The sequence below is a fragment of the Danio rerio genome, chromosome 6 (assembly GCF_049306965.1).
Source record: "Danio rerio strain Tuebingen ecotype United States chromosome 6, GRCz12tu, whole genome shotgun sequence".
NCBI lineage: Eukaryota > Metazoa > Chordata > Actinopteri > Cypriniformes > Danionidae > Danio > Danio rerio.
Genome location: NC_133181.1, coordinates 17741749 through 17764269, shown reverse-complemented (window position 1 = coordinate 17764269; position 22521 = coordinate 17741749). Strand labels below are relative to the sequence as shown.

General features: G+C 36.9%; 3 protein-coding genes and 1 pseudogene across 5 annotated transcripts in view; 3 read left to right on the top strand and 1 right to left on the bottom strand.

Annotated features, from left to right (window-relative positions):
• The window catches only part of LOC141386220 (serine/threonine-protein kinase pim-3-like), a 70688-nt gene extending 61550 nt beyond the window's left edge, over nt 1-9138 (top strand). Inside the window, exon 9 of the transcript XR_012407753.1 lies at nt 9012-9138. The gene's annotated coding sequence lies outside the window, so the exon portion shown is untranslated. The remainder of the gene's footprint in view (nt 1-9011) is intronic.
• LOC137495842 (serine/threonine-protein kinase pim-3-like) lies at nt 3689-5948 on the bottom strand. The gene is made up of 9 exons (XM_073953886.1): nt 5911-5948; nt 5625-5669; nt 5326-5496; nt 5121-5203; nt 4956-5006; nt 4507-4879; nt 4202-4381; nt 4016-4111; nt 3689-3920 (listed from the first exon to the last, which is right to left on the bottom strand). Exons 2-9 carry the CDS (start codon nt 5650-5652, stop codon nt 3892-3894), a joined length of 1011 nt encoding a protein of 336 aa, XP_073809987.1. The 5' UTR covers nt 5653-5669; nt 5911-5948; the 3' UTR covers nt 3689-3891.
• On the top strand, nt 6348-14198 carry LOC137495840 (serine/threonine-protein kinase pim-3-like). Of its 3 annotated transcripts, none has more exons than XM_073953861.1 (9): nt 6348-6534; nt 7159-7203; nt 7334-7504; nt 7627-7709; nt 7824-7874; nt 7951-8323; nt 8449-8628; nt 8719-8814; nt 8910-9032. In XM_073953861.1, the coding sequence occupies exons 1-9, from the start codon at nt 6474-6476 to the stop codon at nt 8936-8938; spliced, it is 1089 nt and encodes a 362-aa protein (XP_073809962.1). In that variant the 5' UTR covers nt 6348-6473; the 3' UTR covers nt 8939-9032. The 3 variants fall into 3 exon arrangements, 2 of the variants coding, with proteins under 2 accessions (XP_073809962.1, XP_073809963.1); XR_012407755.1 differs by lacking the exon at nt 6348-6534 and adding an exon at nt 13486-13661 and having other exon boundaries at nt 6893-7203; nt 8910-8998; XM_073953862.1 differs by lacking the exons at nt 8719-8814; nt 8910-9032 and adding an exon at nt 13486-14198.
• A 5030-nt stretch (nt 14199-19228) lies between these two features.
• Nucleotides 19229-20571, top strand: LOC100329517 (uncharacterized; annotated as a pseudogene).
• Nucleotides 20572-22521: the final 1950 nt, after the last annotated feature.

Below are 22521 nucleotides of genomic sequence, written 5' to 3'. Positions count from 1 at the left end.
CTGCCTTGACAACCGCACTGATTGGTCAATATATGTTATTTGACTCAAGGTGGTCATTTTGCTTGTGATGCTGAATTCTCCTTAAGCGCAGCAGGACAGAGGCACTACCTGAACCCATCTGACGAAAGAGAAAAGTTAAATTAGTTAGTAGATATTTAAATGCTGATATACATTTTTCTTAATTGATATACACGCTGGGGCAACACGGTGACTTAGTGGTTAGCATTGTCGACTCACAGTAAGAAGGTCGCTGGTTCGATTCACGGCTGGGCCAGTTAGCCCTTGTATTTTAAGTTATCTGTGCTTAAAAATTTAATTTAATGAAGAGACCACATTTGGTCAACTCAATTAATTGAATTGTAGAGTTGTAGATTTGAGTAGTCTCAACTTATTAGTGTTTACAGTGTGAGTCAAAGAGTCATTCTGTGATGCTGCAGTGATGCTGAGTAAATAAGAGATCAGCTAAATCATCTAATAAGTAAAAATACAATTCCATACATATTCAAGTATAAATCACTGGCGCAGAAAACAAACAAAACCTACGTGAGACCAAGAGACTTTATTAAAAGAAAAATCATGAAATTAAGTCATACAATGCGTCATTCAGCAGCAATCATAACTTAAAGATTGTAGTCAGTTCTTGTTTTCTTAGACCTGTAGGGTCCAGCCAGTTGGTCCAATGACGGTATCCAATGGTGGATGAAGGTTCACTGCATGTTCGGCCTTTCCAGTGCACAATGTTGTATACAAGCATTTAAATATCTACTGACTAATTTAACTTTTCTCTTTCGTCAGATGGGTTCAGGTAGTGCCTCTTTCCTGCTGCGCTTCAGGAGAATTCAGCATCACAAGCAAAATGACCACCTTGTGTCATATAACATATATTGACCAATCAGCACGGTTGTCAAGGCAGAATCTCAAGCACAACCAATCATTTTAAACAGAGACATGGTGAATCATTTAAAGAAATTTAAATGTTAAGTTCAGAGAACTTACAATATGAATTAAATGTTTGTTGCTGCCTAATGAGTAAGTTAAACACACCTTTGATGCCAAAACTTGGTATTTTTATTAATGAAAAGTTATATTATCCGCTTAGGGCCCCAAGAAAGTCTGGAGGCAGACAATAAATACTAATAATGTAATTTCCTGTCATATTTTGTAGGATTAGGCTTTAACAAATACATTTTACCTTAAATAGCATGTGTGCAATTGTGTCCCCCTCACCCCCAATCATGGATCAGTCCAGCAGTCAAATCAGATGAAAATTTAGTTTTAGAAAACAAATAGTTTGTTCATTATTTTTACTTGTGAACTCATTTTAAGCAAACAAATCTTTTAAAATGTAGAGATTGTGTTCAGATAAAAATATAGAAAGCAAGACAGAGTGATATAAGATAAAGACAGCTAAATAAATAAGCAAATATGAAAAGTGCTTATTACTGAAGGACTTCCGGGTCTCATGACTCGAATTGCTTAGGGCCCCCAAATCACCTAATCCGGCCCTGCTCATAACAAACAATCATCATGATCACGGTACAAAGTGTAGAGTAAACAATGTTATTAACACTATGAGCTGTATTTGTTAAAATAAATGTTAAATTATTGTGTGTTTCATTAGAAAAAACTGTTGAGATGATGAAAAACACACTGTCTTATACGTTTTAGTTAAATTGTGATTCTCTGTGCTGAACATTGCCCCCTTGTGTTGTCTATGATCACTTACTGAGGAGAGACGTGACCCTGCACCACAAAAGCACTTTTTTACTTCTTTTAGTTTGAGCACATGCTTTTTAAAATGATTGAGCTGTTGAAACTTTGACCTACACATGAAAAAACAGTATGTACATTTTAAATTATTTTCAAAATTATAATTGTATTCTAACCTGAAACTAAAGATCGTCCTAAAAAGAGATTTAATTCAATTCAATTCAATTCAATTCAACTGTTTATTGTCATCTGCACAGTAAGGAAACACGTCTCCCTGTACAATGAGATTCTTACTTTGCCGTCCACAGTGAAGTCATACACATCATACACAACATACACATAAATACACATATATACACAGAAGTGACTGAAGATTGATTGTAAAATGTAAGTATATAAATATCTATGAAAGTAAACAATATGTAAACCTGATTTGAGTAATGAAACAGATGTAAACAGTGTACAGTGTTTTTTTTTTGTTTGTTTTTTTATTGTGCTTATTATGCAAAAAGGGCTTAGTGCAATTGGATTATGTGCAAAAAAAGAATAAAGAATAAAATAGTGCAAAATGGGATGGAGTATGTAGTGTTGTACTGAGCAGAAAAGAGACTGTTATGTGCGTTGGTTATCTGTTTAGAAGTCTGATAGCTGATGGGAAGAAAGAGTTCTTGAGTCTGGCAGTCCTGCATCTCACACTCCTATACCTCCGCCCTGAGGGTAGGAGTGTGAATAAGCCGTGTTGTGGATGAGTGGGGTCTTTCAGGATGGAGGCAGTTCTCTTGTGGACTCTGTGATGGTAGATAGTCTGCAGAGAAGGCAGTGGGGACCTAATGATCTTCTCTGCAGTCCTCACCACTCTCTGCAGACGTTTGCGGTCCTTTTCAGTAGCGTTTCCATACCAAACAGTAATGCAGTTGGTCAGGATGCTCACAACCACACAACTGTAAAAGTTGCTGAGGATCTTAGATGACAAACCGAGTTTTCTTAGCTTCCTTAAGAAGTACAGCCGCTGTTGTGCTTTCTTGACCAGCTGGGTGGTGTTCAGTGTCCAGGTGAGGTCCTCACTGATGTGGACCCCCAGGTATTTATTGCGCTATATTGGGATAATTTGCAATTTGATGTGCACAAAGAAGAAAAACACAGTAGTGTTTACTTTAAATTCTCGTAAGAAGTTTAGTATTTGTATTTTTTCTAACTTTGAATTGAAGATTATATCAAAAAACTATTCAGCACGCTTCAATGTTGAAATTTTGTAGTTCAATGTCCACAAAAACACAATATTGTTCATTTCAAATTCTCATAGAAACTTTTCTTTTTTACTTAAATTGAAGATCACTCAAAATAAAAAAACATTTGTTAAATATCAGCATGCGTGTATGGACATTTACTGAGTTTATTATCGACAGATCTGTGTTTAAGTAAAACAATTCGGCTAGTTTGGATTTTTATGTTTTAAATTCAGACATCAAATATTGCAAATAAAAGTTTGGTCTAGTTAGTTCAGCACACTACAGACAGCATGATCATATCTGACTGAACAGAGTCTCCTAATTCCTCCAGTGTCTGTGTTCATTCATTCATTTTCCTTCAGCTTAGTCCCTTTATTCATCAGGGGTCGCCACAGGGGAATGAACCGCCAAAATATCCAGCATATGTTTTACACAGCAGATGCCCATCCAGCGGCAACCCAGTACTGAGAAACATCCACACACTCTCACATGCACAAACACACTATGGCCAATTTAGTTTATTCAATTCACATAAACCACATGTCATTGGACTGTGGGGGAAACCCATGCCAACACATGGAGAACTTTCAAACTCCACACAGAAATGCCAACTGGCCCTGCTGGTACTCGAACCAGCGACCTTCTTGCTGTGAGGTTACAGTGCTAACCACTGAGTCACTGTGCTGCCCTTGGTTTGAACATTTACATTTTAGTGAAACCAGTAAAGACAAAAAAAACTGCTGTAATTGCGTATAAAATAACTTTATTGTTTATGATTTATTTAACATCTGTCCCCGTTTTTCTCTAAGTGGTCTAGAAACTGTACATTTGTCTACTGTAGACTAGCTTGTGTGTGTGTGTGTGTGTGTGTGTGTGTGTCTTCAGCTCGTACAGCTTCACACAGAGGCTCACAGATGCAGCAGAGGAAGCTCAGGATCAGGATCTGTTCTCCTCAGTTCCTCTGCCCCTCCTGCTCTCCTTCTACAAATCATTGACAGCGTTTATCTACACTGAACCTGACAATGCAACCCAAGCCATGACTGCTGAATTCAGATAAGTGTAATGTCACTGGCCACCTGTGCAGTGCAACCAGGGATGGCTCTCAATGTCATCTAAACTGGGCCGATCAGCCGGTGCTGCACTGAGACACCAGCGAATCAGCTGACGGCACTCTGTTACACACAACACCGTCTTCAGAACCACACAACAACACACTTCTGCTCGCTCACCAGGCTATCTCTGAATGTGTCTGAATCTCTTACCTGTTGACAAGCTCTTAGGGAAGGTCAGTCTGCTTCTGGACGTGACCCTCTGTGCGCCTCTGAATGGGAAACGGTCACACAGGATGTTGTAGAGCGTCACTCCTACTGACCAGACTGTAGCTGGAGTCGCATGGTAGCGATGTCTACGAAACCACTCAGGAGGAGCGTATGCAGGAGTGCCTGAGAGACATAACAAGACCACAAACATCTGCTCAACATGCTCCAGTACAGAAAAATTCCCTTTAGTGGATCAGCAGAAGTTCACAAACATCAACAGAACGTTTCCTTCTGTAACTCAAACTCACCTGCAAAGTATTTGTAGGCCGATCGCTTCAGCAGATCTCCACAGCCGAAGTCCAGCAGCTTGATGTCCTGGGACTCTGTGGAGATCAGCAGGTTTTCTGGTTTGACGTCCCGGTGCAGGACACCGCGGCTCTCGCAGTGTTTTAGGGCCGCAATCAGCTGCACCAGCACTTTCTTGGCCAGACGCTCATCCAGACAGCCGTTCTCCTCACAGAAGCTCTGGAGATCTTGGCAAGGATCCGGTCGCTCCAGGATCAGGATGTAGCGTCTGGGACGGTCAAACCAGTCCAGCAGCTGCAGGACACTGGGGCAGGCAGGAGCTGACGTGACACGGGTCATCAATGCCACCTCCAGCGGCAGCCGACCCTGACCATCCTGAAAGACAAACCCTCCATTATATCCAGAACTCAATCAAACACAGCAAACACAACAGATTCACATCAAAACATACAACTTTCAGTCGCTCGGGGGTCCGGTCCTTTGACACATACTTGATGGCCACCTGCAGACAGGAAAAGCAGAGTAAATCACACCTGCCTGATTGTGACACATGACATTTACTGACAGCAACATTTCTAAAGCATGTCTGAACAAAGGAGGGAAGAAAATCTCTTACTGGCAGTCCATCAGACCTGCGCATCCCAGCAAACACAGAGCCGAATCCACCTCGTCCCAGCAACGGGCCCTTCAGGTACAAGTCTGCAACACAGAAGAGCACAAGAAATGAAGAAAAGAGAGAAAGAGAAAACATGCTGCGGTCTCTTCAATGACAAATCATTTCCTAACTGAGCCATAAGATCTAAAAGATGAGCTGTGCTGACCTCTGCGAGAGCGTTTGGCTGGTCTGCTGGACGAGGTGGACGCCGTTTGCTGGCTGCTGCTCTGCCTTTTCCTCTTGCCGTTCCTCTGGTCTGTGGATGCAGAATCAGCCAAATGTGAAGGCACAGGAGCCAAAAAACCAGGAAGCTCAGTGGTGCCGTCCCGTGTATCTTCTGTAGATCAAGACATTTTTAATGAATCTTTTTTGTTAACTTTTGTAATCCTTTTCATATGTCAAACATCATACAGCATCATACAGTGATATACAATGACAAACAAATGAAAGATTAAAAACACTCACCTCCTCTTTCTTCACCCATGTGGGACATGGACAATCTCCTCCAACCTGCAATAAAACAGACAAAAACAGACAAATATGAAAATAAATGTAAAACAAAGTAAAGAAGAACAAGAAGGAGAAGAAGAAGAAGAAGAAGAAGGAATGAAAAAACAGCAACAAAATTGTATTTAAAAAAATAATCAAAAAAATAACTAAAATAAAGATGATTAGAGAAATTGTGCTCTTTAAAATAAGTCTTTTTCTCTCAGAAATCCTCCAACAGCTTCAGAAATCTCAGGAATCGCACAGAAATGCTCTGCAAAGTCGCCTCGTCTCTCAACCAACAGATTGCGATGGGTTTGATTGTTTTTATATGCAGTCAGAATTCATATCATAACACGCGTTGCTATAGCAACTAAAATTGTAAAATACAAATAGCCAAAAAGGGGTATAAATCCGATTAGTTCTAATTAAAAGCTCTTGTTATTAAATTAAAAATGTATAAAAATTTAATTTCCGGGGTAATTTTCAATTGGCCAATCAGCTTTCATCAATACTGCGTCATCACCATACAGTGATTAAGCTATCGAAATTAAATGAAATGAAACACTAAAAGCCTTATTTAATTTAATATTATTGTTGTTTATTATACAATTTATTTTATTTAAAAATATAATTCATTAATATACCTAAATTGTGCGTTGGCCATACATTTACTACGCAAGGAGTGACGTCAGGGACGTCAGTCACATGACCTTTCTTAATGCCCTGCTTCAGCGTGATTCGGCAATAACATGAAATTTAGCGTAAATAAACTCCTAGAAATGTGTTCCTCAGAAAATAATACAATAATTTTTCTGAAAACAGTTTATGATTCTTGTAGCTCTCCCGGATGGAGAACAATTTCATCTTTGTCCACTTCTTCATTATGGTAAGTTACATTTATAGAAGAGCTCGTTTATTTGGTAATGTTTATTAAAAACTTTGAATTTCTGTGTGATTTTCGTTAAAGATTTCTCTGCTGCTAATGTCGGTGGCGACGCTATCAAGTTTTACTGAAAGCTGATAGGCCTATTAAAATGATAGTTATTTAATTTTATAACAAGAGCTTTTAATTAATTATTATTAATAATTAAGATTTAGGAAATCGAATAACTGCATGAATTATATTCATGAAAATAAAAAATATCTCAGGCACGCAAGGTCGCGCCATTATTAGTTGCTATAGCAACGCGTGTTATTGTATGATTTCTGACCGCATATAAAAACAATCAAACCCATCGCAATCTGTTGGTTGAGAGACGAGGCGACTTTGCAGAGCATTTCTGTGCGATTCCTGAGATTTCTGAAGCTGTTGGAGGATTTCTGAGAAAGACTTATTTTAAAGAGCACAATTTCTCTAATCATCTTTATTTTAGTTCTTTTTTTGATTGTTTTTTAAACACATTTTTCTTGCTCTTTTTTCATTCCTTCTTCTTCTTCTTCTTCTTCTTCTTCTTTACTTTGTTTTACATTTATTTTTTATATTTGTCTGTTTTTGTCTGTTTTATTGCAGGTTGGAGGAGATTGTCCATGTCCCACATGGGTGAAGAAAGAGGAGGTGAGTGTTTTTAATCTTTCATTTGTTTGTCATTGTATATCACTGTATGATGCTGTATGATGTTTGACTAATATGAAAAGGATTACAGAAGTTAACAAAAAAGATTCATTAAAAATGTTTTGATATACAGAAGATACACGGGACGGCACCACTGAGCTTCCTGGTTTTTTGGCTCCTCTGCCTTCACATTTGGCTGATTCTGCATCCACAGACCAGAGGAACAGCAAGAGGAAAAGGCAGAGCAGCAGCCAGCAAACGGCGTCCACCTCGTCCAGCAGACCAGCCAAACGCTCTCGCAGAGGTCAGCACAGCTCATCTTCTAGATCTTATGGCTCAGTTAGGAAATGATTTGTCATTGAAGAGACCGCAGCATGTTTTCTCTTTCTCTCTTTTCTTCATTTCTTGTGCTCTTCTGTGTTGCAGACTTGTACCAGAAGGGCCCGTTGCTGGGACGAGGTGGATTCGGCTCTGTGTTTGCTGGGATGCGCAGGTCTGATGGACTGCCAGTAAGAGATTTTCTTCCCTCCTTTGTTCAGACATGTTTTAGAAATGTTGCTGTCAGTAAATGTCATGTGTCACAATCAGGCAGGTGTGATTTACTCTGCTTTTCCTGTCTGCAGGTGGCCATCAAGTACGTGTCGAAGGACCGGACCCCCGAGCGACTGAAAGTTGTATGTTTTGATGTGAATCTGTTGTGTTTGCTGTGTTTGATTGAGTTCTGGATATAATGGAGGGTTTGTCCTGCAGGATGGTCAGGGTCGGCTGCCGCTGGAGGTGGCATTGATGACCCGTGTCACATCAGCTCCTGCCTGCCCCAGTGTCCTGCAGCTGCTGGACTGGTTTGACCGTCCCAGGCGCTACATCCTAATCCTGGAGCGACCGGATCCTTGCCAAGATCTCCAGAGCTTCTGTGAGGAGAACGGCTGTCTGGATGAGCGTCTTGCAAAGAAAGTGCTGGTGCAGCTGATTGCGGCCCTAAAACACTGCGAGAGCCGCGGCGTCCTGCACCGGGACGTCAAACCAGAAAACCTCCTGATCTCCACAGAGTCCCAGGACATCAAGCTGCTGGACTTCGGCTGTGGAGATCTGCTGAAGCGCTCGGCCTACAAATACTTTGCAGGTGAGTTTGAGTTACAGAAGGAAACGTTCTGTTGATGTTTGTGAACTTCTGCTGATCCACTAAAGGGAATTTGTCTGTACTGGAGCATGTTGAGCAGATGTTTGTGGTCTTCTTATGTCTCTCAGGCACTCCTGCATACGCTCCTCCCGAGTGGTTTCGTAGACATCGCTACCATGCGACTCCAGCTACAGTCTGGTCAGTAGGAGTGACACTCTACAACATCCTGTGTGACCGTTTCCCATTCAGAGGCGCACAGAGGGTCACGTCCAGAAGCAGACTGACCTTCCCTAAGAGCTTGTCAACAGGTAAGAGATTCAGACACATTCAGAGATAGCCTGGTGAGCGAGCAGAAGTGTGTTGTTGTGTGTTTCTGAAGACGGTGTTGTGTGTAACAGAGTGCCGTCAGCTGATTCGCTGGTGTCTCAGTGCAGCACCGGCTGATCGGCCCAGTTTAGATGACATTGAGAGCCATCCCTGGTTGCACTGCACAGGTGGCCAGTGACATTACACTTATCTGAATTCAGCAGTCATGGCTTGGGTTGCATTGTCAGGTTCAGTGTAGATAAACGCTGTCAATGATTTGTAGAAGGAGAGCAGGAGGGGCAGAGGAACTGAGGAGAACAGATCCTGATCCTGAGCTTCCTCTGCTGCATCTGTGAGCCTCTGTGTGAAGCTGTACGAGCTGAAGACACACACACACACACACACACACACAAGCTAGTCTACAGTAGACAAATGTACAGTTTCTAGACCACTTAGAGAAAAACGGGGACAGATGTTAAATAAATCATAAACAATAAAGTTATTTTATACGCAATTACAGCAGTTTTTTTTGTCTTTACTGGTTTCACTAAAATGTAAATGTTCAAACCAAGGGCAGCACAGTGACTCAGTGGTTAGCACTGTAACCTCACAGCAAGAAGGTCGCTGGTTCGAGTACCAGCAGGGCCAGTTGACATTTCTGTGTGGAGTTTGAATGTTCTCCATGTGTTGGCATGGGTTTCCCCCACAGTCCAATGACATGTGGTTTATGTGAATTGAATAAACTAAATTGGCCATAGTGTGTTTGTGCATGTGAGAGTGTGTGGATGTTTCTCAGTACTGGGTTGCCGCTGGATGGGCATCTGCTGTGTAAAACATATGCTGGATATTTTGGCGGTTCATTCCCCTGTGGCGACCCCTGATGAATAAAGGGACTAAGCTGAAGGAAAATGAATGAAGTAACACAGACACTGGAGGAATTAGGAGACTCTGTTCAGTCAGATATGATCATGCTGTCTGTAGTGTGCTGAACTAACTAGACCAAACCTTTATTTGCAAAATTTGATGTCTGAATTTAAAACATAAAAATCTAAACTAGCCGAATTGTTTTACTTGAACACAGATCTGTCGATAATAAACTCAGTAAATGTCCATACACGCATGCTGATATTTAACAAATGTTTTTTTTTTATTTTGAGTGATCTTCAATTTAAGTAAAAAAGAAAAGTTTGTATGAGAATTTGAAATGAACAATATTGTGTTTTTGTGGACATTGAACTACAAAATTTCAACATTGAAGCGTGCTGAATAGTTTTTTGATTTAATCTTCAATTCCAAGTTAGAAAAAATACAAATACTAAACTTCTTATGAGAATTTAAAGTAAACACTAATGTCTTTATCTTCTTTTGTGCACATCAAATTACAAATTATCCCAATATAGCGCAATAAATCTCTTTTTAGGACGATCTTCAGTTTCAGGTTAGAATACAATTATAATTTAAAAAATAACTTTATTTAAACAATATGTTTTTTTCATGTGTAGGTCAAAGTTTCAACAACTCAATCATTTTAAAAAGCATGTGCTCAAACTAAAAGAAGTAAAAAAGTGCTTTTGTGGTGCAGGGTCACGTCTCTCCTCAGTAAGTGATCATAGACAACACAAGGGGGCAATGTTCAGCACAGAGAATCACAATTTAACTAAAACGTATAAGACAGTGTGTTTTTCATCATCTCAACAGTTTTTCCTAATTAAACACACAATAATTTAACATTTATTTTAACAAATACAGCTCATAGTGTTAATAACATTGTTTACTCTACACTTTGTACCGTGATCATGATGATTGTTTGTTATGAGCAGGGCCGGATTAGGTGATTTGGGGGCCCTAAGCAATTCGAGTCATGAGACCCGGAAGTCCTTCAGTAATAAGCACTTTTCATATTTGCTTATTTATTTAGCTGTCTTTATCTTATATCACTCTGTCTTGCTTTCTATATTTTTATCTGAACACAATCTCTACATTTTAAAAGATTTGTTTGCTTAAAATGAGTTCACAAGTAAAAATAATGAACAAACTATTTGTTTTCTAAAACTAAATTTTCATCTGATTTGACTGCTGGACTGATCCATGATTGGGGGTGAGGGGGACACAATTGCACACATGCTATTTAAGGTAAAATGTATTTGTTAAAGCCTAATCCTACAAAATATGACAGGAAATTACATTATTAGTATTTATTGTCTGCCTCCAGACTTTCTTGGGGCCCTAAGCGGATAATATAACTTTTCATTAATAAAAATACCAAGTTTTGGCATCAAAGGTGTGTTTAACTTACTCATTAGGCAGCAACAAACATTTAATTCATATTGTAAGTTCTCTGAACTTAACATTTAAATTTCTTTAAATGATTCACCATGTCTCTGTTTAAAATGATTGGTTGTGCTTGAGATTCTGCCTTGACAACCGTGCTGATTGGTCAATATATGTTATATGACTCAAGGTGGTCATTTTGCTTGTGATGCTGAATTCTCCTGAAGCGCAGCAGGACAGAGGCACTACCTGAACCCATCTGACGAAAGAGAAAAGTTAAATTAGTCAGTAGATATTTAAATGCTTGTATACATCTTTCTTAATTGATATACACGCTGGGGCAACACAGTGACTCCGTGGTTAGCATTGTCGCCTCACAGTAAGAAGGTCACTGGATCGAGTCCCGGCTGGGCCAGTTGGCATTTCTGTGTGGAGTTTGCATGTTCTCCCCTCGTTCACGTTAGTTTCCTCCAGGTGCTCTGGTTTCCCCCACAAGTCCAAGGACATGTGCTATAGAAGAATTGGGTAAGCTAAATTGTCCGTATGTGTGTAGAGCAGACTGACCTTCCCTAGGAGCTTGTCAACAGGTAAGAGATTCAGACACATTCAGAGATAGCCTGGTGAGCGAGCAGAAGTGTGTTGTTGTGTGTTTCTGAAGACGGTGTTGTGTGTAACAGAGTGCCGTCAGCTGATTCACTGGTGTCTCAGTGCAGCACTGGCTGATCGGTCCAGTTTAGATGACCTTGAGAGCCATCCCTGGTTGCACTGCACAGGTGGCCAGTGACATTACACTTATCTGAATCCAGCAGTCATGGCTTGGGTTGCATTGTCAGGTTCAGTGTAGATAAACGCTGTCAATGATTTGTAGAAGGAGAGCAGGAGGGGCAGAGGAACTGAGGAGAACAGATCCTGATCCTGAGCTTCCTCTGCTGCATCTGTAAGGCTCTGTGTGAAGCTGTACGAGCTGAAGACACACACACACATACACACACACACACACACACACACACACACACACACACACACACACACACACACACACATGCACACACACCAGCTCAGAGTGTAAACTAGTATGTGTTTTTAAAATGAGAATATGCAATGAAACAAATATATAATATAAACTAGTAAAACAAGCCAAGAGTAATTTAAATGTTTTTCATAATTAAAAATGGTTGTTTATATTCTGTACAAGAATTCTGTCCTTTTCAAAGAAAATGAACAATAAAATTGAAGTTAACGGAGACTTTAAAATTAACAGAGACTCACTCACTATCAGTATGATCCTTTAAGAGAAATGGAAACACAGATCAAATTATTTATTGATATAATACATGCTTTATACAGCAAATAAGTGTTGCTAGAATACAAGCACAAGATGCTAAACTACATGCTTAGCACTTTCCCATAGAAAACCATTCTAAAGTAAACCCTAAACATTCAGTTACAATATCTTACTCCAAATGTTTACAATTTGTTACTTTGATCAGTTCATGACAAGGGTTACAAAGCATGTTTACAAACATCTGCTTTATAATAAACTACAGTAAGGGCTAACAGAGTACAGTTAATAAATTATCATGTTGCATTTTAGTAACACACTGATAATAAATATACATATGTGTTTCCATGACATAAATGACCAGGTATTATTTCTGCTATAAATATGGCAATAAATAAATGCAGTGGGGCTGGATGGTATGATGTATATATCATTATTGTGTACTGAAAAAGAGTTTTCTATTCTGTTTATACCTCAATGTAGGTGTAGTTAGCTCACGTCTAGCATGCGTAAGGCTGAGAAAGACTCTCTGGCAGTGTTGTCAATTGCTTTATATTAGGGCTGCTCGATATTGGAAAAATCTGACATTGCATTTTTTTTTGTTTTGCTGCGATATACATTGCGATAGGAATATAATTTCACCAGATGATTTGAATAGCTATATTTGGAAAGCTTTTATTAATTTAGATCGACTTGGATGAAAAAGACTTTTTCTATGCAGTTCATCTGCATAAATTATAACAAATTACAAGCAATAATAAATAAATAAACAGTGCTTTATGCTTTTCTGGGGAGTGGAACAGTATTCAAGTACAGAAACAAAACAATCAAATGTAAAATAACATGGTCATCATTGGTTAAATAATGTCAAATTTTGATAATATCTTTATCTTTTAATCATTATTAAAATTAATCCTGCATTGTGACTATTGCAAATACGCACATTGCGATATCGATGCTCAAACAATATATTGTTCACCACTACTTTATATTTTCAACAAAAAGGATCACAAAGTTTATTCATACAAATTTTTATACAAGAAATGTAATATTTGTATTTTAAAGGGGAAAACAACTGTTTATTTCCTTAAAGTGTTTACATGTTTATAATTTTATTTTTGAGTTATTTACTTGGGATATATTTTATATTTGTGATTAGATGTTACTTAAGAAATGTTTATAATGATATTAATAAGGTTTGACCATAAAACTGAAATGTGAGATACAGTGGAATTTGTTGTTCATCTGAAGTCATGTGTTATTTGCAAAATACACCAGAGATGTTAATGTCTGTTAACTTTACCAGGTAATGATCATCATTTTTGTCATGAAGACTCCTGCTCCGCACCAGAGCCAATGCCTTCCACTGATTGACCAATGGTTCCTGTTCCTGGTTTACCTGTCGCTGGTCAGAAAGAGCAGGATCTGAGGGATTGTCTCAACATCCATCAGTCCACTCTCAGCGGGATTAGAAACACTTGGGTCAGTTTATTTATTTAATTTACTTGGCGCAGTTGGAATTTGGATGTCTCCTAAGGACATTAAAGCCACGATGACAAGTGTGTGTGGCAAGAAGACTTACACCTAGTTATCATTAGCTGTGTTTCCATCCAAAGAGATTTATCCACAAAACTGGAATATTGCATAAGACATTTATGAATAAAGCACTGTTTCCATCTAAGAGAACAAAACTGGTCACTTCCTGATAAACCGGCACCAAATATAAAAAAGAAAAAGGGAATTTTCTGTGGTAGGAGAAGACACTGTGGTCCTTTCTCTTATTTAATAAATGACTTGCGCCTGGAGATAATAATACTGAACCAGTCTAAGGATGAACTTTGGCTGAATGATTTTAGAATGACCAAAGCAACATGTCAGATGCTCTACATTGTGGTCGGTCCACTTGTTTGCCTAATGCTGTACCATCACTCCTAGTTTTCACATAATCTGTTAAAACAAAATTACATGACTTTCTTTGATGCGCATGTTGGAATTTATTTCAGTAAATGTTTTTCCATCATAGTTGGATGATTCAATTCAGCATTTTAATTCTATGTTTGACGTAATCTGAAACATGGAGAGAGGGTGGGAAAGATTAGACAAAAAAAAACAATCAGCCAATATTGTTTTTATATCAATATCACATATCACAGCTCTGCCAGTGAGAGTGGTTGAGCTCAAGCGCATCAAATGAAAAGCAAATGGGAAGCGTCTTGAAAATGGCGGGTTATGTCAGATACTAGAGAGCATTTGAATGATCAAGATTTGATGAGAAACTGAAGTATGAGGTGATGGGGAAAAAAAATCATTGATCCATTTAGGCGAAAGTGAGAAACTGCAAGCTTTGGATGCTTATATCAGTTTTATATCTTCTAAAGACAAATTCTGTCACTCACTGACATGTAAAAATATATATATATATATTTTAATTTCACATTATCTTCAAAGCAACAGTCACCAAAATGACACATTTAGGATCAAAGCCTAAGGGCCCTATCACACACTCGGCGCAATAAGGTGCAAGGTGTGTATGGCGTGATTAGTTGCTATTTTCAGATCAGCACAACTGTAATTTTCATGTTTTGCACCACGTTGTTTAAATAGCAAATCCATTTGTGCCACTTTGTGGACTCATGGGTGTTCTGGTCTAAAAATGTGGTGTGTTAAGGCGTATTGTTGGCGCATTGCTATTTTGAGGAACTGAAATAGACCACGCTATTGACCAGATGAATGCTGGTTTAAAGTCCTGTGCAGAGCGTGTTAGCTATAGTTAAAGAGTAAAAGTAAAGCAAAGAGAAATTAAAGAAGCCGACTGGAGGAGGCTCAGTCTTCATCCTCGCACAGATGATTTGTCTAACTGTTTTCTCACTAGTGAAGTGTTTAGTTTTTCCACTTACAAAGTCCACCATGTATATAGAAAATGAGCCATGGTGCAACACAACTGACTCTTACTATACGTTCACACCGAAAGCGTCAAGAGCGTCAAAGGTCACTTTGGGCGCCCTGGTGACAACGCTGTCTGCCTTCACCTTTGGCGGCAAGAGCGTCAAAATTCGCTACATTGATCTTGTATTTAAAGGGGCCGTTGCAGCATATCAGTCACATTCCCACATAAAACATGCTTTCAAGCGTGAAAATGTTGCACACTTTTATCAAATTTATTTAACAATGGAAGATCAAGTTGCATGTGGTGTGGCTTTGCTGCACTTAATTATCTAATGTGTCCATATGTCTGAAATATTCTGAAGCAGCAATACTGTTTTGTGCTGAGATTCCCGCTTTTTTAAGGAATAATATATATAACATTAATTCACATGAGTAACTCACCAGTAACTTTTTAATGTATGTTCCTGTGAGAAAACATTGCAAATAATTGGAAATCCGGTGACCGCAATAATCAAACCCGTGGAAACAACTGTGGTCAGAACCAAAGTTCACTGTAACTGTGTTCTCTGGACTGCTCTCGAGCGGCGGACTTCTACATTCTGATTGCTTGCTGCCGAACCACATCATAGCTCATTACCAAAAAGTTAACTTGATTTCAACTCTCTTTGACGCCCACACCGGTGAAGGCGCGCTGCACTATTCCTCGCCGCCGGCTCTCATTGAAAATGATGGAATTCCGGCGACTTTGACGCTGTTGCCGCTTTCGGTGTGAACATACGGCTAAAGATGAGACTCTGATTGGTTTAATGCACATTTTGCTGAAAACATACTCATAACTCATGAAAAGAATAAGCACAACCCTGTTGGACCATGCGCCAGAGCACAGAACATATTTTCCTGTCTTCAAAATAGCAAAAGTGGATTCGGACATGGTCTTAATGCTTTTGTTCCATGCACTTTAGACTTTATGCTTAGATTGATAAAATAGAGGCCTATAAGGGGCAGTTTTAAGAGTTCTAAAATAATTTTGTATGGTATTTTGAGCTGAAACGTCACATACACACCCCAGGGTCATCGGAGACTTATTTTAGATCTTGTAAAAAGGGGCATAATACTGTAGGTCCCGTAACATTGTTATTTCAGACTGGGTCTCTGCTTCATCAGTGTCTGGGTGATTGCCTGTCATTGTGGACCAGTAGTTGACATGTCCAAACACTGCTTTATTTCCAATAAGAGGCACAGAGAAACAACTCATTTGCATTTAAGACACAAACACAGAAACAACACTTTTTAATCTGACAAAACAACTGACATTTTCAACAGTTTAAAACAAAAACAAGGTATATATAAATAAAGATATGTAGAGTATTTAAAGCTGAAATTTCACAGACACATTCTGGGGACACCAATAATAAAATAAGTGAATAATAGGTGCCCTTTAAATGATTAGTTAACTTCCAGAATAAAACGTTACAGATAATGCACTCACCTCCTGACAGTGTGCCACTGCAGTGGACACATTTCATGGTTATTGAGGTTGATGAGTCGTCAATAAATGATGATCAATTAAGGGAATTTATAATATCAGGCATCACATACAGCATTACTCATATTGAGCAGTTCTATCTACACTTTAAAAACTGGGTCGGTAATGTGCAATGCTTTAAAATGTGCAGTTTTATTCTGAAACAGGAAGACAATGGCCAATTTCAGCATCTTGAATGGGGTGGGACATATCAAATACTAGAAGAGCATTTGATTGGTCAGCAGATGTGATGAGAATCTGAAGTATGAGGTGTCATCAAATGATTTCTTGTTTCATTTTGCAGGAAATGGCAAATCCTAAAAAAGTATTTACATTTTTTTAAGAAAATGGCGAATCATTATGCTAGGCTTTTTTCATTTTTCATTCCTAGGCTGGGGTCATTTAGAGACATTGCATTCAAACTGCTTTTAGTAAATTCAAACAAGGAAACACCACAGAAATCAGAGAAAAATCCTGAATGTTTTCATCAAAAAACATAATTTCTTCCTTTAGGACTGAAGAAATGAATAAATGAACATCCTGGATGACGAAAGGGTGAAGAAGTTTTTTTGTAGTTTTTATTCTGGAAGTGAACTAACCTTTAAGAAATGAAAAGTCATTTAATTTAATCAATTTATAAATGAAGTTGTTTTTAACAGATTTCACACTGCTATAATAGCCTCACTGCTATCATTTTCAAAACACCTCTTTAAATGCATTATCTCAATGTGTTTAACATGTTTTAAAAATGAACTAATAACCAATAGTTGCTTGATGTCGTTTATGTATTTATTAGCATTTGTCCACTATGTTATTAAAACTTTGAAAACATAAAAACTACATTAAAGAAGAAAATTCAGAAACGCCCACTTTTGTTCTGCAGCGACTTGCATAACAATACTGTGACGTATTTACATTGTAGATGGCTACGGATTGGACGACGGTCTTACCGAACATCAGATAAAGGTGAACTCACCAGGAAGTTTGGTTTTTAAAGAAGAAGTTTGGTTTTTAAAACATTTTGAAACTCGCAACTCTTTTGGATTCCGGCCAGAAGGGTAAGGTTTTTACTGCTTGTATAATGTATACTATGCGAATTTACTGTTCGAAAACGTTTCCACGATGTTAGGTTGTAACAGTGTTTAATAACTTAAAACTATTTGATCCAAAATGCAGAGTTACGTTATGAAAATTCCTGAAAGTTCATAGACTAAAATATATAAAAAATTCCTTGTACACAATGTTAGATTGTAACAGTGTTTAACTGTTATCTATTATAAATATTAGTTATCTATTATATCTATAAATATCTGTTATCTATTATAAAATATGTTAAACTATTATAAATATTTTAAAGAAACATGACTGAAACCAACTGTGTAAATGCCAACGTTACGATATAGAAAGTTTCTGTACAGACGAATCCGTTAAACGGTGTATTAAAAGTGTGCTTTTTATTTCTTATTTAACTTATATTTTAGTACATTTATACATTTGTATAATACAGTATAGTGGGTGTTGAAAAATCTCAGGTTACTCAACAGTAATAATTCTGAGTTATTCTGTAAATGAAAATGAATCGTTTTGATTTTATAAAATAATAATTAAAATGGCATTATTCCGCTTTCTATTGGTTTCATGACTTTGTTTATGCAGTGCATCACGAAAAGGGATCGAAACTCGATTTACTGTACTCTTTAAATAATCTAAGAGAAATGTATTAGGCGTTATTATGTGCTTTTATTCATATGTGTTGGCCTATGTGAATCCCTTATCTCTTATTCAAGCTGTAATTTGCGCATGTAAAACTGAATGTCTAGCAGATTTTGATGTTACTGATAGTTATAAATTTTGATTTTAAGGAATAAGTAATTTTTTTTTTTGGTTAAGTCTTATTACTATTGTTTAACAAAGGTTAATGAGGTCATTTTGCAGCAAATCACAGAGACAAAAGATGGCAATGGCACACTCTTATGAACGTGAACAGGCATGATATAGTTAGGTGCTTATAGTCCATTACAAGCTGTAAACTGCTGATACATTTTCAACATATATGAGCTTTTCAGAGTTTACATTACTAATTGCTTCACTAATGGCTGAAACGGTTTATTGTTATTGGCTATTATAATCAAAGGTTTTCCACAAGGTTTTAAATAGAATTGTTGGGCTTATGCTCAAGGGGTTTAGTGTTTATTTCAGACTTTTTCTGAATATTATTAATGTTTATAGATTTTAGTGAAGATACATTTTTTTTAACATGTTTGTTTATTTGTATGTTTTACAGTCTACAACAAGAACATTGATTAAGATCAAACAAGCTCGGCACAGAAGAGGCCAGTACACTCAAGTCATGGCTGAAAATTATGAGTTTTACTCTGTGAATTCTCATATTCGATAAAGGCAAGGGCCAGTGTTGCTCAGATTTTGAAGTCTTTGCAAACTTGTTGTAGTGATGATACTCCTCGCTATCCAAAAGTCTCAAATAGTACAAATGAGGCTCCTAAAGAAGCTCAATTCAAACTTCCTAAGGCAACTGTGATGTCTGACTTGTAGACAGATGAGGACGATGATGGCCCGTCATACACCAAAAGAAAGAACAGGTTTGTTTGCAATTATATTAAACACATACTGTCCACATTATTTCATTGATCTATTAAAACCTGCGAGCTTTCCCCTGGCACTATACTAAAATGTTTTGTTTTGTAAATGTATCTGATGAGGGGACATAACAGATACAACTATAGTGACTGTGATGATGAAAATTTATTTGGAAAAAGGAGACTGGAAAAGAAAGGCAGAATAAAGGATCTTTCAGAAATTGATGCAGCACCTCAAGTACCATCACCACCAATGACTATGGCAGGAACTAGGAACATTTCCAGTCCTTGTTCCAGTGCAGTTGGAGATCAAGACAGAACTTATTGCAACTCGTCATGTCTTTGTAAGAATTCAAAACATCAGTACATTTGTAAAGGCTTAATGCAGCTAGAAAGTAAAGATTAACTAGAGAACACCAGCAGTATCTATCCCACTGTTGAGATATATGAGATGTTATACTAATTCATTATTTGTGTTTTTAGCATTACTCACTGAACTTATAAAATCACAAGAGGTCATAAAGCAGCAACTGGACCTGATTCTCAAAAATCAGCAAAAACAAAGCAGTACTCTGCAGCGGGAGGAAACTCCAGATGCAAGCACATTTGACCTTCCTTTGTCCAATTTATTTGATTTAGAAAAGCTTGAACATCAACTAGGAGCAGCCCGAACAAAGGAAGAAATTGGTAAGTTCAAGCTCTTTTATATTTTATAGTATTTTTTTTATATTAAGTTTAATTTAAACCGTTTGTTTTTGCTTCATAGGTAGCCTACTTTGGAATTATTGGTGGGTTTTCCACTAAAGAAGCAGTGTGGCGTATCCTAGGAAAGCTTTTGGTCAACTCCTTGGCTAAACAAATGAACTGGAGTGGGGCAAACCAAAAAGTGGCTTTTCGTGCACTCACCCTAAGGACTGTCGTAGTCAGTAAGTTGATTTGAAATATACATTTCAATACATTTAGTGGCTGTTATTCATCTGTGCCAAAATACCTTTTATGCAGAATGTGTATTTAAATCATTAACCAGAGGAACAAAGAATCTTTATATACTATCATTTTAAGTCCCATTTAGGTTTTACTTATGTGAGAGCAAACATGATTATCTTTTTTCTTCTTTTGATTAACATTTGTACTTGTTCACAACAAATCATCTGTTTATCTTTTAATCACAGATGCAGTGAGGACAAATGCCCATACCAACAGCGCTACTGATGAAGAGGTGGAGAAATGCATTACAACTTGCTCCTGATAGAGATGGAGGAAGGAAAAAAAGAGAGCAAGACAATGTGTCAAATGTCTAAATCACTTTAATTTTTTATATATTTAATTTTAAAACAACATTTGAAGTGTATTAAGATGTTCCCTGATACTTGGACAATTTCTCTCTCTCTCTCTCTCTCTCTCTCTCTCTCTCTCTCTCTCTCTCTCTCTCTATGTATATATATATATATATATATATATATATATATATATATATATATATATATATATATATATATATAAAGAAATAGCACAAAACATCTTGCCTAAAGTTCTAAAGTTTACAAATAAGCTTTTTATATATTATGTTATATTTGCTCTTTGTTAAATTGGTTTCTGTTCAGGTTTATATAAAAAAATAGCTGTTTTAAGATGTCTTGTGCAATTTCATATATTTTTACATGGTTATTTTAAGTTGTTTCCTTTCTTTAATGTCTTTTTTTCACTTTTAAAGCTTTTTCTTAAAGTCTATTTGGAAACGTTTGTGCAGGTGCAATTTCAGATTTATATATATTTTTTCTTTAAATCTTCCTGTTTACTTAAATTTGTTTATTATGTGTCATTATTGTGCAGTTTATTGTTATTTCTATTGAAAACCATAATTCCTGTGCAGTATAAAATGTATTCAATTTTACTCCTATTTGTTTAATACTTGTTTAATCAATAAACGTTTTTATTATTTATTGCATCCTTTGTTTGATTATTTGCAATGTAGGACATGTATGCTGTTTGCAATTTATTCAAAGGTTAAACGCAGTGCCTACACTTTGCGTTTACTTAGTAGCCTGCATTTACTGTTATATCAACACAAATAGTCTATATTTTGAGACACAAAGTTGTGACTACATTGCTCTGGTGGCTTAAACTAAATTATATATATTTTTAGAGATACAACTTAGATAAAGATTAATTGAGGGATGTTAACAATAACAATGGTTCTAAGGTATTTTCTGGATTACATTTTTAATTAGCTCCCAGTAATCTAAAAAGGTCCACATATTGATAAATAATGTTATGGAAGCCGTTTTAACATTTAATATATGATTAAATTGCCTCTTGTTACAGTTATGAAATAGTTTGGCAATAAGCAGGAAATGTTCCTAGGCGAATGACATGACCACAGTATTGAAATGGCCTGAAGAATAAGACGTATATGCATGCAAAATACAATATAAACATAGGAAAGATAGTCAAACTGAGAATCAAAGTTGCTATTGCTTATATACTCAAAAGATGGCGCTACAGGGATCCAAATCCTAACAGAATTATTATTATTATTATATTCTAGTGCTTCACGGAAATCACGCACTGCACGTTTAATCAAGGAGTTGCATATGGCTGCACGGTGGCGTTACTGTGTTTTTCATTAATTTAACTTCTTTGTTTCATTGTAAATAGAAAATGTCTTCATACCTGCTGATTTGTTTAATTTTGTCAGACATTTTATGTTCTGTTTGTTAGCTGCCAAAACAATAAAATACAAAAAAAAAAAGAATTGATTTGCTTTTTATTTTTAATAACAGTTCAGAATACTGATTAGTTTTGGTTAAACTACAATAACGATATTTTACATACCATTAATGTTTATGCAGGAGCTATTATGCTGTGAGTACAGAACTACAGTACAGTAATTTACTGTAAGCAGTTTCTAGTTAGTTTCCGCTACTGCTCTGTTACAGTGACTAACACTGTTGCCAATATTCCACTGTAAAAAAAAAAGTAATACCTGGTAAGGTCTAATACATTTATTACAGTATTTATTCTTTGGTAACATTATTTATTGTAAATAAAGTTTCATTGTTAATTCATGTCAACTCACAGGACACTAACTAATATTAACAACTTAATTTTAATAATGCATTAATAATAAAGTAACATGAAATAAATCTTGCAGACATTATGAATTAAATATTTATTGGTCAAATATTTATTAATAACCTTCATTTAAATAATATTTTTAATAAAAAAAAACTTTCAATGTCTTGAAGTGGCTGAATCTACTTTCACTAAAACACATTGAAATGAAAAGATTATTTCATTAAACATCCAATACCTATGGTCCTGAGGAAACATA

Coding starts and splice junctions, on each gene's coding strand:
- LOC137495842 (XM_073953886.1), bottom strand. CDS start 5,652: ATGTCCCACATGGGTGAAGAAAGAGGAG. Junction 5,497..5,624: donor CATGGGTGAAGAAAGAGGAG/GTGAGTGTTTTT, acceptor CTTGATCTACAG/AAGATACACGGGACGGCACC. Junction 3,921..4,015: donor TCCCTGGTTGCACTGCACAG/GTGGCCAGTGAC, acceptor AATGATTTGTAG/AAGGAGAGCAGGAGGGGCAG.
- LOC137495840 (XM_073953861.1), top strand. CDS start 6,474: ATGATTCTTGTAGCTCTCCCGGATGGAGAACAATTTCATCTTTGTCCA. Junction 6,535..7,158: donor TTGTCCACTTCTTCATTATG/GTAAGTTACATT, acceptor GTTTTATTGCAG/GTTGGAGGAGATTGTCCATG. Junction 7,875..7,950: donor CCCCCGAGCGACTGAAAGTT/GTATGTTTTGAT, acceptor TTTGTCCTGCAG/GATGGTCAGGGTCGGCTGCC.